Source organism: Micropterus dolomieu, linkage group LG05, assembly GCF_021292245.1.
Source record: "Micropterus dolomieu isolate WLL.071019.BEF.003 ecotype Adirondacks linkage group LG05, ASM2129224v1, whole genome shotgun sequence".
Lineage (NCBI taxonomy): Eukaryota > Metazoa > Chordata > Actinopteri > Centrarchiformes > Centrarchidae > Micropterus > Micropterus dolomieu.
This window is the reverse complement of record NC_060154.1, coordinates 15,286,820-15,302,600: the sequence shown is the minus strand read 5'-3', so window position 1 is coordinate 15,302,600 and position 15,781 is coordinate 15,286,820. Positions and strand designations below refer to the sequence as shown.

General features: G+C 41.4%; 1 protein-coding gene across 1 annotated transcript in view; it reads left to right on the top strand.

Annotated features, from left to right (window-relative positions):
* negr1 (neuronal growth regulator 1) overlaps nt 1-15,781 on the top strand; it is a 192,603-nt gene that overhangs the window by 143,374 nt on the left and 33,448 nt on the right. The window contains exons 5-6 of the mRNA XM_046048950.1: nt 1,167-1,287; nt 5,451-5,599. Coding sequence (XP_045904906.1) covers nt 1,167-1,287; nt 5,451-5,599 — 270 coding nt within the window. The remainder of the gene's footprint in view (nt 1-1,166; nt 1,288-5,450; nt 5,600-15,781) is intronic.

Here is a 15,781-nt window from a genome sequence, read left to right as displayed (position 1 = left end):
AGCCCTTCCATTGGATATAGGCTACAGCTCTGATTGACAGCTCGTTCTTAAAGGCTCATTGTCGGGAATATAAATAGTCCACATCCCACTTTCCGACATGGCCGGGCAATTTGCTGCTAGCTGCAGGACTGACCCTAAGAGTGTGGGCTTTTTCCATGCATCATAGGCTTTTAATCAGAATCTGTATGAATGACACAAAGTCATTTTGCTTGTATTGTATGTCTGATGGTTGTGCCTCTGTTTGTGTGTTTAGAACGGTTTCATTATTTGACAGGCTTTGGGGAGTTATGCTAAGTTTACATAATACACAATGTCAGATTGAGGCCTGTTTTTAATGATTGGTTCATGTGTTTCCTTGCCCCTGTTGATAAATGGAGGAGCTGGAAAGCGGTCATGATGAACCCGGTGTATGCATTCAGTTCTGTGAGGAACAGTGCTACTTAGAGCAAACACTGCTTGTTCTCAATCATTTCATTTAGTGTACCTTCCATAGTTTATGAATTCAGCATTTCTCTGATAATGGCCAATAATTACAAATGTAGCAAGTGAAACATTTTTATTCCCATTATGTGACTAAGGGAATGGGAAGCGTGCTGGATTTTCTTTGTCTGGCCGGTTTTGTCCAACCACATACTGTATTCAACAAAATGCCGTTATTGTAAGTCTATATAACTTCAATTCATTAATTTAATTTCTTTCAAGGCTGTGTTGCTATAAGCAGAGTAAATATTTGAAGTACAAAAGGACTGGGCTGCTTTTGAAACGGTCCATATGTAAAGCTGCCTTCATGACACTGGCAAAGAGATTTACACCACATTTCAGCACATGAAAGGAGCCTCATTTTGCATTCACAGAACCTGCCTCTCCCATTGAGTCTTTGAACTTCCATTAAGCCATTTATCACCATGCAATTCAATTCATTTCATTTTCCTAACATTGGGGACTGCTGCCCTCTCCCCTCCCCAACTCCGCCTCTGTAGGCTCTGAGTGTTGAGTTTACAATATGTAATGTGTGCACTGACCAAGATGTCAGAGGTTGTCATTTTCAAGTTCAACAACCCTTCACCAGTGCTCCTTATCTTATTATCACTTAAACCATTTACTCTATATTGTTTCTTTTGACCGCTATATGTGACCTGCTTACTTATCTCTTTTGTTTTCTCCAGTTGCCCCAGCTATCCATGAGATGAAAAGCCATTGCGTTGGTCTGGGACGCACAGCTCTGCTAAGGTGCGAGGCAGCTGCCGTGCCTTCCCCGACATTCGAGTGGTACAAGGGTGAGAAAAGGTGAGCCCAGTTTGACTGCATGAGTTGTCTTGATAAAGTGTATTGGCAGCCTCACCCAGACGTTCACTGGATGCAGCTGTGCTGTATTTCGGTGGTACAACAAATGGCTCAGCACGGCTCAATTGCTGTTCCCATGTCCACTGGAACTGTTTTTTGAAGTGGAGGGTCATAAAGCAGTCTGTTCTTTAGCAGCCAAATTTTTTATATTGCTAAGAGTTACTTACTGAATTGTTTGTTTGTTTTTACAACATATTGAAAACACAATTCTTTAATTTGCTTACATACAGTCCCCTCCAAAAGTATTGGAACGGTAAGGCAAATTCCTTTGTTTTTGTTGTTCACTGAAAACATTTGGGTTTAAGATCATAAGATGAGTATGAGACAAGAGTTCAGAATTTCAGCTTTCATTTCCTGGTACTCACATCTAGATGTGTTAAACAAGTCAGGACATACCACCCTTTGTTTGAACCCACCCATTTTTCAAGTGAGCAAAAGTATTGGAACATGTGACTGACAGATGTTTCTTGTTGCCCAGGTGTTGCCTTTTAGGTTGATTGTCCAAACATTAAATAGCTCTGAATGACTAGTTTTCATCCTTGGTTCAAACCTATAAAGACTGCATTTCCTGTTAAAGAGGAACCAACATGAAGACCAGAGAGCTGTCTATGGGAGAAAAGCAAGCCATTGTCAAGCTGAGAAAAGAAGGAAAATCGACCAGAGCCATTGGACAAACACTGGGCATAGCAAGCACAACAATTTGTAATGTCCTGAAAAAGAAAGGAACTACTGGTGTACTGAGCAACAGACGTCGAACAGGTCGGCCAAGGAAAACAACAGTAGTTGATGACAGAAATATCGTCAGAGCTGTGAAGAAACCCCTCAAAACATCAGTAAGTGGCATCACCAATGACCTCCACAATGTAGGGGTGAAGGTATCACAATCCACTGTTCCAAGAAGACTCAGAGAGCAGAAATATAGAGGCCAAGATGCAAACCACTCATCAGCAGTAACAATCGGAAGGCCAGATTGAAATTTGCTAAGAAGTACAGAGATGAGCCGCAAAAGTTCTGGAATACAATGTTATGGACTGATGAGATTAATCTCTGCCAAAGTGACTGCTTCTGGAACAGGCTCATTAATATTTATTGATGATGTAACTGATGATGGTAGCGGCAGAATGAATTCAGAAGTGTACAGAAACATATTGTCTGCCAATTTACAGAGAAATGCATTGAAACTAATGGGGAGGAAGTTTATCATGCGGCAGGACAATGACCCAAAGCACACTGCAAACAAAACAAAAGGGAAAAAAGTGGAAGGTTTTAGACTGGCTAGGTCAATCACATGACCTTAACTCAATAGAGCATGCATTTCATTCTCCTTAAGAGGACACTGAAGGGAAAAACACCCCGAAACAAACAAGAACTGAAAGAAGCTGCGGTAAAAGCCTGGAATAGCATCACAAATGAAGAATGCAACAGTTTGGTGATGTCGATGGGTCGCAGGCTTGAGGCAGTTATTGCAAGCAAGTGTTATGCCACCAAATATTAAATGTTATTTACTTTAAGATTATTTGTTCAATTACTTTTGCTCACCTAAGAATGTTGTGGTCTAATACAAACGGTGATATGTCCTAAGTTGTTTAATACCAGGAAATGAAAGGTGAAATTCTGAACTCTTGTCTCATACTCATCTTTTGATCTTAAACCCAAATGTCTTCAGTGAACAACAAAAACAAAGGAATTTGCCTTACCGTTCCAATACTTTTGGAGGGGACTGTATACTTATGTGGTTGCATTACTGTGCACACATGCCACTGTACTGTAGCTATATTTTGCATAAACAAACAAGAGAAAGTAGACAAAGTCAATAACAGATTAAATGCATCACCTATTAATTAAATTATCAATAAATGTCTTCATTTGTATTGTAACATATTAATTCTAATGTCAATTATCAATAAATATCTGCATTTGTGTAAATTGAGAAGTGAATTCAATACTTCAAAGAGCTGCTCCGGCAAACATAAACATATTCATTTAGCTGACACTTTTATCCAGTGACTTACAATTGATATGTCAGAGGTCGCACACATCTGGCACAACTAGGGGTTAAGTGTCTTGCTCAGGAACACATTGGTAGATGGCTCGTACCCGGGTCTTCCACACCAGAGGCATGTGTCTTATCCACTTCCCTATCCCCACTCCCTCTCTTCCATTATGTATATAGGGGAAGAGAGAAAAGAGCTGTGTTGTAGCTGCGAGTGAGGCACTCCTGTCAAGCGTCAGGTAGATATCAGCACAATGTCTGATTGCAGTGGCAAGAGATCATCTTCAGAGGCTGTGATGCAGCTGCATCCAGTAGTAATGAGGGTTGGTCCACCAGTATGATTTTGTTATGTTTGTTGTACAGGTGAAATTAAGTGTGTTTGTTTTGGATCATATAATTATGAAGTGGCACACGTCTTGCCACACTTGACAATCTAATAAGTGGTGTGAATTTTAACAAATCTTGGAAATATTTTGTTTGTGGTTGACATAATCTGTATTAGAAGCATATATACAGTTTAACAATGGGACACTTATTAGGCCATGCTTGTTTGTGGACAAGTGTAAACAAGTGATAGGAAAAAGGTCTTTATTTGTTTGTTTTTTCCCAGAGACAGTCCCATTTGTTTGTCCTCTGGGGAGAGCCCATATAAATGTTCCAGCAAGAATCAAGTCATTTGTGCCTTGTCCTCACCTTGCATCCTAATAAAATGTTGGCTGGCAACTGGCTTAAATCATTTGTGGCACATACATCAATCAGTCTAGATTCAAGTGTCAGTTCTTGAATTTAAAAACCAAATTACCCCCATTACCCATCATTTACCCACTCCTGGTGAGCACAATTTCAATCATCAACTCACACTGCGCTAATTGTAATTATGGGGTGGATTCAATTTATTCAAATTGCTAAGGAGGCAAGTTGGCATGATTCTAGTCTTTACTTAATTCAAGGACTTGTTCTTTCTGTGACTTCTTACATGGCTAAATGGTGAATTCGTAATTTACTCCTCATCATGAAAAGGACATTAGTATAAGGACTTAAGCATAGAACATGTGTACCGTCTGTACAACACTGGCTGTGACTACTCCATTGCCCATTTACTGTGTATGGGAAATAAAGGCCACTTCTTAGTTTGGCTCCGTGTACCATCAATGTAGTGCTGCTGCCAGTTTGTCTCTATCGGAAGTGGGGTGACAGCTTTGACAAGCAAATCTTTCTCTTGACATGTCACTGCATTCATACTTGAATGGAAGTGGGTGAGTGTTTTATGTGCATGCAGGCAGGGATGGAGGGGTTTCTTTCACTATGACATAGGGGACCATTGACTGGCTTGATGTTGAACTAGCGAATGGGCAAGACACCCACCGAGATTATCAGCGAATGTTCAGCTAACATTTGAGGAGGTCACCGTGGGAGAGGGAACAACAGATTTGCGGATATTTGGTGGACATAAGGTCACACATAGTGCCTCAACTCAGAGTGCCTCGCAGAGCAACTCGAGCCAAGCTAGAGATCACAGGGAGCCAAGGCAAGGCCAAGATAGAAACATGTCTCCCTCTCTGGAGGTTTTTATGGTTTATAATGCCAAATGTCAGACTTTAGCAGTAACAGACACCACACTGATGAAAACAAACTCAGCTGTAATATCTCCCATAATCTCACAATCGGGACGCACAGCATATGCCTTGATAGAGTGAATTTTAATGTCTACAGGCTGTTAAAGATCATCACGACCACCAAAGTAAACAATTAAACATTTGTCAGTTTCACAGCACAGATGCCAGGCGCAACTGGAAGAGGATTTATTGTAATCCCCCTGAACCTGCAACAAAACGATGAACAACATGTCAAGTGGCACCCAGCTGGTTCACCTCTAGGTCACATCTCTCTACTCTCAGTCCTTCAGAGCACCTCTCCAAGGCAGACGTGACAACAGACCAAGGGATAAATAGATCTGTTGAAGAGGGTGATGAAGTTCTGTACAATCCGAAGATCCGCTAAAGGATGACAAACATGTGGAACGTCCTTGACTCATGCCACCCCTCTCCCCCAACACTTTGTAACTGGGTGAGAAATAAAAGCTGCATTTGTTGTGATTGTTTTCTCTTTTCAGGATTATCAAGGGTCAGGGAATCGAAATCAAGAGCCTCAGCTCCAGATCAGTCCTCACAGTGACCAACATGACAGAGGATCGTTATGGGAACTACACATGTGTCGCCTCCAACAAGCTGGGGACGGCTAATGCCAGTGTGCCTCTCATTCGTAAGTTGTCATTCTACCTCCTTGTGGCTAACTGGAGTGGTGAAGAGTCAAATGGTTGAGTGTTGTGGATGTCAGTGGGGGTGTGTGCCCTCAGAGTTGTTTTCATTTTTGCTCCAGCATTATTGAGATAGGATAAAAGCTAAAGCTAAACCCAGCGCTGCAACTGGTTGCCCGCGTATCACCATTAGAAGTGGTTTCTTATTTCCTAGTCATCAATGTTTTGAATGTTGAATGTCTAATATAGTTGCAATGTGTGTGTTGGCGTGTGTCTGCTTTTAAATTCTACATCTGCATGTGTATTGGACAAAAACACCACCAGAAAAAGATATTTGGCTTTGAGGTAACAGCATCACAATTACAAAGGCAGCTACACAGGTCAGTCGTGCTAAGTTGAATGCCAAGTAGCAGTATGACTCAGATTTTAAAGAGGAGTCTGAGAGTCAGCTCTTTCAAAGAGCTACAAGGCATCTAATAGAGATCCAGGAAGGCCAAATAATCAGTGCTGGTACATCACTGATATTCTACAGAATTATTTAAAATGGTTAGGGAAGCATTCTGCATACAGTAATGCCACAAAAGTTTACCCAAAAACAGGCGCAGGCACAAAACACCTGCCCATCATGGCAGAAACCCTGGTTCAATCCCCAGGTAGCAGGACCTCCAGCTTTGTGCATTCCACCAAACACAAGTAGCAGTGTTCATAGGTGGGAAGTCAGTGGGGCAATTTCTTTTAGTTTGTCTGGTGTCTGCACAGCATTATACCCTTCTTATGAGGCCTGGCAGACTCCATGTGACTCTCTTCTCAGACCAACAATAGAGTAAGCAGTCATAACGACTGCAGTACAAATGAAATTGGTCCGTTGTGGAGAAAAAATGGGAGAAAAACACAAAACTGAATTAAATCCTCTGTGACACAGCCCAAGCAAAAACTGTACATTATGTGCCACAACACAGCTAATATTTATGGGAGCTATCATTCAGAAAAAGCTTGATAAAAACGCCATCACACAAAGGCACATGCCCTTCTAAGAGGAAATCAGAACATTGACCTGTTGTTGTGTGGTGTAATGAAAACATCTTTCAGTCCTTTCAAGGTTTGAGTTTAAAAATTCAATAGTACATGTTGCCAACTGCTGAACACACTGTTGTGGTAGATTTACACTATATATTGTTTGTAGCCGTCTTTTCATAATCATACGGTCCACTGACTGAAGCCTAGCCCAGCAAGAGGCAGGTTATACACTGGCCATGACAAGTCATCGGTCTATTACAAGGCTGGTGATATCAATGGTTGACTGAAGTATAACAGGTGCGTTTTGTCAGGGACGCATAAAAACACTAACATGATCAAAAAACATAATAGCGCCTTAAAAATGCCCAAGGCTTAGGCATATTACCATTGTAGTGCTCAACAGCCAAGGTCTGGAAACTGGTGATTAACAGACCTGGAATATAAGGTTTTTTAGATCCTGGTTCACAAACAGGGATATGTCATGATTGTTTTATACTTCGAGAAAGGAAGTCCTCCAAACTCATTTTAAAGAGTGGTTTGATGAGTCTGTAGTCCACAGCCGCCCCGCTTGCTGGATACACACATCTTTGAGTCTCTGTGAGAAGTGGCTTTCAACAACTTTCATTCCTGAAAGAACAAGACACTTTTCCTCCTTGAAGAATGTTATAATATCCTTCTACATACATTCACAAACTTGCTCAAGAGCCCTCCACTTTTTCTAAGCCCACTGCCGTTCTTCTTGGTAGGTGTTTTATATTCCTACACTGTTAAGCTTTTCAGTTATTTTGTCCGCCTGCTGTATCTGCCGAGTAGCAAAAAAAAGCAACAACAACAAGGGATCTGAGAACACATTTCCCTCAACATTTTAAAGCGAGTATGGGTGGAAAAAATTCAATTTAATGTATTCAGTGATGAAATATGAACAGGTGAATTTAATAATTCACCAGTTTGCACTGCAGCCTCTGATGATAACATTGTCCCTAGCAGGCCAGAGACTCAGAATACAAAAAGATATTTCTGTAGAGTTGGCAATTGTCAAAGGAGCACTCCACTCTCCTGTTTGTGTATGCACAAAGAACATCAAAGGCTTGTCTCAGATCCTCAAATGGATGATCTTAATGTGACACTAGCGAGGCCTCAAAGGCAGAGCGGCAAAGAAACCCTCAGAATAGTCAGAGGAGGCAGCTTCCTGTGCTGCCACCCCCAACTTCTCCCTCTTCCATTCCCTCACTTTATCTCTTTGTCTGTCGTTCTTTGTCTCTCTGATTCTCTTATCTCAGTCTCTCTTTGTCTCTCTTGCTCTCTTTCTTTTGTCCTATTTCCCCCTCTTGTGTCTCATTCTTCTTCTCTATCACTCTCTTTCTCTCTCACACACACAGCGTCTGTTCTCCCTCCCTTTCTCTTTCATGATCTCCTCTAATGGAAGAGAGGCCAATTCTGCTGTCGCTCTTAATGAGAAATGGCAAGCAATCGCCACAGCGCACTCTCACCGGTACGTTGACGCAAATAACAAAACCCAGAGGTTGAATTTCACCACGGGTGACTTTGGATTGCTATTTTAGAACCAGTCAATAGCTATTGATGAGCAAGATGGGAAGGGGAAAGGGGCATGCATATTTGATAGAGCATCATACATTGAGGTGAATTTTAAGTGGCAGCACAGTGTGGGTGGTTTGCGGTGAAGGAATGGAGTATTTATGTATATATACACAGTATTTTTTTTGGTTGTATCCATTACACTGAGATGTTTAGTAAATGTGTATGAATTGATAAAGTAAGGGTCATCCCTGTTCAGAAAGCCTCCTTGAAATACATCCACTGTGGAAAAAGATACTACTAAGTATAAATAAAATAAAGATACTACTAAGTATAAATATTAAGCATTTATGTGTCAGTTTCATAAGTCTCTTTTCAAGATTTTGAAGTTGAAAGGTCCTTATCCATCAGCAGTGTAAATCCTTTTTGTCTTAACCTACCAGAGTCACTTTAAAGCAGTCCAGGAAAAGGCTTGCCATTATCACTGATGAGATGAACTGTGTCTCAGGGAAAATAAACACATGTTGCCTTCCAACCAAAGCAGCCAGTGGAAGACTAGTGGAAGCTATTTTGGTTTCTGTTTCAAATAAAACAAGAATGAAAAACTGAATTAGCATCCTGGCTTTGTACACATGTTTTCATGGCAGGTTCTGACCAATCTGCATTTTAGAAATGAGTTGGATGGCAGTGTCCTCACTATGCTGTTGTAGTGGTTGGGATTCAATTCTGCCAGTTGTGTTAGACCATGTAGGGTTTTGTGCTGTTAAACTATTAGTCAGGGATTGTGGTCTCTTTCAGCTAAGTACCACTTTAAGCTGTGTGTTTAAAGCTGTGGTAAAACATAAACTGGGTTCTTTGGAGCAGAAAGAAAGCACACAACCTCTTTGCCACTACTTGTTGGAGTACTGTGTGTGGGTGTGTGTGTGTGTGTGTGTGTGTATGCACGCACAAAGCTTTTTATACCTGATCTTTTTTTTTTCAATATCCAGTGTCATCAGCGAATGAACAAATAATAAAGTAGAAAAGCACTCGTCACAATTGTCTGTACTTCCAAACAATTGTTAAGTTACAAAGGTGTAATGATTTGAACTGAATAATGGGCTTGAATGATGGCATAGAAATAATCATAAATTATTTGGGAGCCTTTATGTGCTTGTATACATGTTTGCAGATGGAATACTTAAACGTATTTAATTGATTACAACTGAACCAGAATTTGCACAGGTGTAGTTTGTTATTTTCAATCAGTGAGATTTAATCACAAGGCAGGCTTTCTCGCAAGAGCTTCACTCTAACAGCAGAAAAGCAATCGCAATTAATGAGGTATCAGCTTTCGGAGTAAAATTGTAGCCTAATAGTAAGATCAAAATCAAAGCGGTAAAACTGGAACTGGATCGATGGATTTATTCTGACACTAACAAAGATGCCAGTTTCATACAAAAGGAAGAGTATCTTGTCAACTATAGTTGGTTATGTGCTGATTTGTGTGTTGAGATATTATAATCAATGCCATGCATTTGCCAGTGTGCCCAATAGTTAGTTATTGTGGCCAGATATTACAGTTAACATGTCTGCTATTATGTACAGTACAGTTTTGTTCATATAGTGTATGTCCACAAGTTTATTTACCATTAGTGCTGCCTTTGCAACTTTTTGTGTGGGAATTACTATAGCATGCTCATCAGTATGAGCATTTCAGTTGGATTTGCTTAAGCAATGTGAGCATCTGTGTAAAAGACAGTAGCAACAGATCAGATTTGATCTTCAGGCCGGCCAGAACAGGTGAATAGGATAAACATTTTAACAAACCTCCACAGTTGATTACTTACATTACATTTACACAAGTCTATAATATTTTTAAGTTGTGAAACACACCTCTCCTCTCCCTTCCAAACAATAGCTACCCCCCAGATACTCAATAGACATAATGTTGTTACTGTAATGTAGAGATAGAGCTCGGTTAAAACTTTATGGATGAAAGATACTTTTGTTACAGATTAATAACTCATCACTCTGAAACTCTTGCTCCAGCCAAACTGGTCGGCAACATGTACAGGTGAAACAAAGCCGTGTTTGCTTCTCACTGACCCGCCCTTCTCTGCTTCTGATTGGCTATTACCGACTTTTCGCTGACCTGCCCATCTCTGCTTCTGACTGGCTGGTAGTCCTTAACTAGGAACTGCGAGTGTGCAACTCCCAACAAAGATCATTCAGAGACAAGATGTATCACTCCATAGCTAAAACGAAGCCTTCAACACAGGGTGAAAAGAGGAGCTGCAGCAATGTGCAGTATGATAAAAAAAAATATGGTGTTTTTTGAAAATTAAACCATGTAAACCTGTTCTGGTACAACCCCTAAATAAGATTTTGAACCTGAAAAGCATAATACCACCTCTTAATATAATATGCACGAGGTAATATCTAAGGCTAACTTTTGAAAACGCTCCAAGCTAAAACAACAGCACTCACTGCTTTTCTAAATGTATATAATATAATTTTTAAATGTACAAAAGCATCGTAGCAGGTTTTCTTTCTGACACTCTCTCCTTCCGTATACACACATATACTATATGTACACCACACACTCACACCCACACACACACACTTTATGATTTTAGCTAAGGTATAACAATCACCAAACTGCCAATCCCTATTTCAACTTCCCATTTCATGTGCTAGATGGAAGTGAACTTCGATGAAAAGAATGAGGCTGTTCACTCCAATTTTCTGAGGACTCCTCCAGCTTAATTGGTCAAGCTCTTATCCCCCAGCCCACCTCGGCTTAGCCCTGGAGGAGATTTTCTCCGCCTATACCTCTGCCTTCATTTCCTCCCCCCACCCCCCACCCCAACCAGTAATCGTAAGAGACTGATGGGGGACAAAAAGAGTTACACTCGCTCTCTCTCTCCGTCACTGCTCAGCCTCCCTCAGGCAAGAGAGACATTGCTGGCTAGATGGTTAATGAACGTCGTGTTCGTTTGTCACGCTTATCAATCACCGCATGTGTAGGTGTCATTTCGACATGTCTCCTCATCTGCCATTGTTGTTGATGATGTTGTTTCCACACCATGTGATTGTACCTGAGACATGGTGCAAAGAAAGCTAAAGGTGAAACCTGAAATGTAGGTGTGTGTGTGATAACAGCTTAAAATGCTGGGAAATAATATTGAATCCATGTGGGGAATGGAAGGCTGTGTATTTTAGTAGTTTGTATTCATCGTTCTTTGTGTAAAATTACTCCTCCTCCTCCTCTTCTATTTATTTGTCTACAGGGGTCATAAAACCAGGTGGATCCTGGGAATATTCAGCTGTTACGAACTTTGAAGGTGAACACATTTTTTTGTGCTTTGACATAGTTTTTAGGTGTTTTCATTTTCAAATACTCGCTACTAAAATATGCTGGTGAGGTTGCGGTGTCCTTTATTTTCCCCAAAAGAACCCTTACAGTGTTGCGTCATTTACCTATCATTTGAATGCCTGCATTTCCATATTTAGGCAATCAAAAAATCCATTAACATTTTCCAGTCGCACTCCGATGAGGAAATGTTTGGCGCTGTGGCAGAGTGTCCATCCTGCAGCCCAGCGGGCAATGGACTTTCTACCCACCCACACCCCACCCACCCTCGGCGACTCCTGTAGGAGGCCAGAAGCTCTGCTAGGAACGTTCATCCCTGGATGAGTGAGCCCAGTGGATGCTCACAGGATGATACACTCTCTGGGCAGCAATAAAAATGACATAGGATGAATAGCTAATTAGCTGGCTCACAAATGAACAACTAACTCTTTTACTCAGTCAGTTCAGTGAGGAAAATGTTTTAGAATACAGAATCAGTTCACACAAGGAAAGAACAATAACTTGATAATGCACTCAAGTGGAGCGGTGAAGATGAATTGGATTGGTATGATTGCCCAGACAGCAAAGCTTCTTTGGAACATCCACATCTCTTCCTAACTATTCCTTTAAGGAGTGCTATGTAGGATTTCTACTGCGCTATCGTGCAAAAATGGCCACATTCTATCTGTGGGGGTTTGATAGGATTGTTGCATATATCTTTGTTTTACTAGCTTGCTACCATGTTTCTTCTATTGTGAAAATGCAACTCCGAACACACCTCACGTTAAGGACTGTTCCAAGAAGTCCACATACTGTGCAGCAGTTGTCTTAATCTAGAGTCGTAATATAGTGTGCAGCTTTAATATTAACTCCTCATTATGCTGGTGATGGCCTAAACTCTGAGCAGGGCTCCACATGAGCACTGGCTGCTACAAATCATGTCCTTTAAATCTCTTGCATTATCCCATCTACAGAGAACAAAGAGAATAGCAATCCATGAAATGAAATAGCTGTGCAAACTAATGTGTTTTATCTTGCAAGTGAGCAGGCTATGCAAGAGGTTGACTGCCATATACAGTGCGTGAAATGATGCGTTGCACTGCTGAGTGAGAGAAAGAGGCCAAGTCAGTGTGGAGCTATGAGGGAGAGATTGCATGTCAAAAGATATGTTCCACAGTAATGGACGAGTGTCTGAGAGCTCCTGAAATGATTCACTGGTGAATTCATGCTCAAGTATTAATCAGATAGCACCCGCCCGCCTGTTTGAAGAAAGAACTAAAAAAGACTGTCTTCACATATCGGCTCCCCCAGGAGTACTTATACTGGAAACATTTGTGGAAGAAAAGATGAATTCGACCATTTCTCCACCAATATACCGAGGGAAAAGGCATATCACTTTACTTATGAAGACTGATCCCTGCACAATTTCCCCATCAAAAAGAATGATGAAATCAAATGAAAGCAAATGTGTTACTGTTGTTGGCCAAACAGTAACCTGTTAACAGCAGCACAGTCATTACACAGTTGTTAGAGCGTTTCAGTAAGGCGACACAGAAACTACAGATGAGAGCATCGTGTGGACGAGAGTGCACCCTTTTGCCCCGCAATTGAAATGACCATATTGAGCTCCCATGTAAATGGATTAAAATGGAGAGTCTAAATAGGCTCCTGAGCTGTTGCATGGCCTAGATACAGCAGCTCACTGCAACAACATAAAGTGGTGTACTTTTTTTTGTGTGAGTATGTATGAGGTATAATCATGGCTACCACGGTGTCCCTTGTGACAAATAAGCTCCTCCTACGCCAGGAAGCCTTCTGGAAGACAGTGTTTTACACCTTTTGTGAGGAGTGTGAGTAGTTTCTTAGTTGCAAGTGGAAGTGGAAGCACTGTCTCATGTGCGTACAACCACTGCATCACTTCGAGTTCTCATGGTAAAGAACAGCTTTGCTTTGCCACACACCCTGGATTCTGCTCCCAGAGTGACTCAATGCACAAAGCTGATCACAGCTTGTCTTGAATTACGTGATTGTTTACCAAACAGAAAGCTATGTTATTTATGTATTTGTTTATTTGTCTCAAACTTCAGATCAAATGGGAAGTAATGATTACATTAAAGTGATATCCTCATACCAAACTAGCATTAAATAATTCATTCTGCACAGCAGGGTATGAGCTTCCTGTGAGTTTTGGAAGTCAGAAAGTCATTGTTGAGTCATTGGTATCAATAGCCTAACCTAAATTTGTTATGCTAGTATTCAGAAAATCATACATATTGATTTTATGTCCTACACCTTTTTGCATCAGTATATTACAGAATGAATTCATAACTAAACATGTTCCTTCCATAACTAAATCTGCCGAGACATCTTTACCACAAATGCCACATAAGATCTGTGTGGGGTGACATTTTACACGCACACTTCAAAAGTAAAGAAGATGCATTTGTTGCCGTCCGTCTATGGACACACTCAGCTCTAGTAGTTTCACACACTGGACTGAGCATTTCACATTATTCCGTCTCCCAAATGCCACCAGTGGCTCAGCCTGAAATGAGTTCATAAGGTAATCAGATTGGGACTCTGAATTTCCCCCCTCAGAAGGATCAAAGGCGGACTAATAGTTCCCAATAGTTTTTTTTTTTTTGCTCTCTTCTACAGTCGCTTCATACAACCTAAAAGAAGGACACGAAATGAAGAAACAGACAGTTATTTTTTTTTTAGTGCACAAGAAGTGTGATGAAAGTCCATCACAAAACCTCCTCAGGGCTTTGGAACAGCTCCAGCTCCCAGGTTCCCCTCATTTTGTGTTTTAGCAGTAACCCATGCAAATCCGAGGCAACTGGGGGGGGATTAAAGGTGTTGTTTATGAGCATGTGGAGGTTGCATCTTGCCACAGAGACGCCGGTCCTTAATGCATGGAGCGGATTTGTCTCCATCCCCTGTCCTTTTGTCCTTGCATGCATTTTTTTATTTATTTTACGTCTCCATTCTGTTAATAATACATGAATGTCCTCTTTCCCTCCCCCTCCCTCTCCCCCCCTCTCCTCCCCTGTAGCAATTATTGAACCCACCACCACTAGTGCTGTCTCAAGCCCAGGTCAGTATATGTCACCATGCTGTACACCAGATCAGCAAAGAGGCCCGCTGCCTCATACTAACCTGAGCTGAAATCCTTTCCTCCATCTTGATTTATTGTCGATTGGCTGGCTGGAATGCCTGCTGGGTGTACAGCTTCATTGTATGTCCTTTTTGTTTATTTTATTTGCATTTTGTCTTTTTTTTTTTTTTTTTTTTTTTTGTTAATTTTGGGTTGGCTTCTACAGCCTGGCTACATACTGTATACCTCCTGCAGCCTGTGTCATCACGCCCACCCTCCTTTCCTTTCATTACAACCCTGCCTCTGCCACCACCACCCCCATGTGGAGCAAACAGTAGTGTCATCAAAGTGGCTCTTTCATAGGCCTCTGGGTCTGATGCTTTTCATAATGCTGATGGCTTCTTCTTCTTCTTCTTCTTCTTCTTCTTCTTCTTCACTTTCTCACCACCGACACCACCTCTCCTCTGCTCCTTAGTGCTACCTAAATGCAGTGTACATCAAAGGCAGGAAGCTGTTGGTGGCAAAGGCCCTTGGTTTGTTGTTTGCAAGATGGAATCTCTGCTGTCTTTGTACTTTTATCACTCTCTTTCTGTCTCACTCTCTTTTTCTGTGTCTTAATCTTCCTATATTCCCCCATCTCCTCTCTCTCTCTCTCTCTCTGTTCTGTTCTCTTTCTAGAACAATCAGTTGGCTCTCTGCCACCCTCTTTAACCTGATCTCCTGCTAGAGCTATTGTCGGCGCTACACTGTCAATGTCGCTCCCCCATCCACACACACACACAGACACACAGACACACACAAACACACAGACACACACACACACTGTATTCTGCCGCTTCCACATTCCAGCCCAGAGTAATCCCGTCTGCCTGGTCGTCTTTTCTCCCTCTCTAATGGTTTTAAGCAAGTCACAGAATGTAATCTCTCATGCTGGTTACATTATTTTTGCTTAATACTGTTCGCGCACTCAGAAACATGCAGACAAAACCTTTCACTGGCACAAAATGAAAACATGCTGAAGAATTCAAACATTCTCAGATGCACCTGCGCTTACAGTACACACAGAATCACACGTGAGGATTCATATTGTAAGATGAATCTGCTGAAGATTTTTATGACTTTTCCTCCAGCGCTGTGGATAGAAGCCATGGTTTTCATCTTGCGTTTTATGGAGACACAGCCCTGGATTAGCACGCGCTCGCT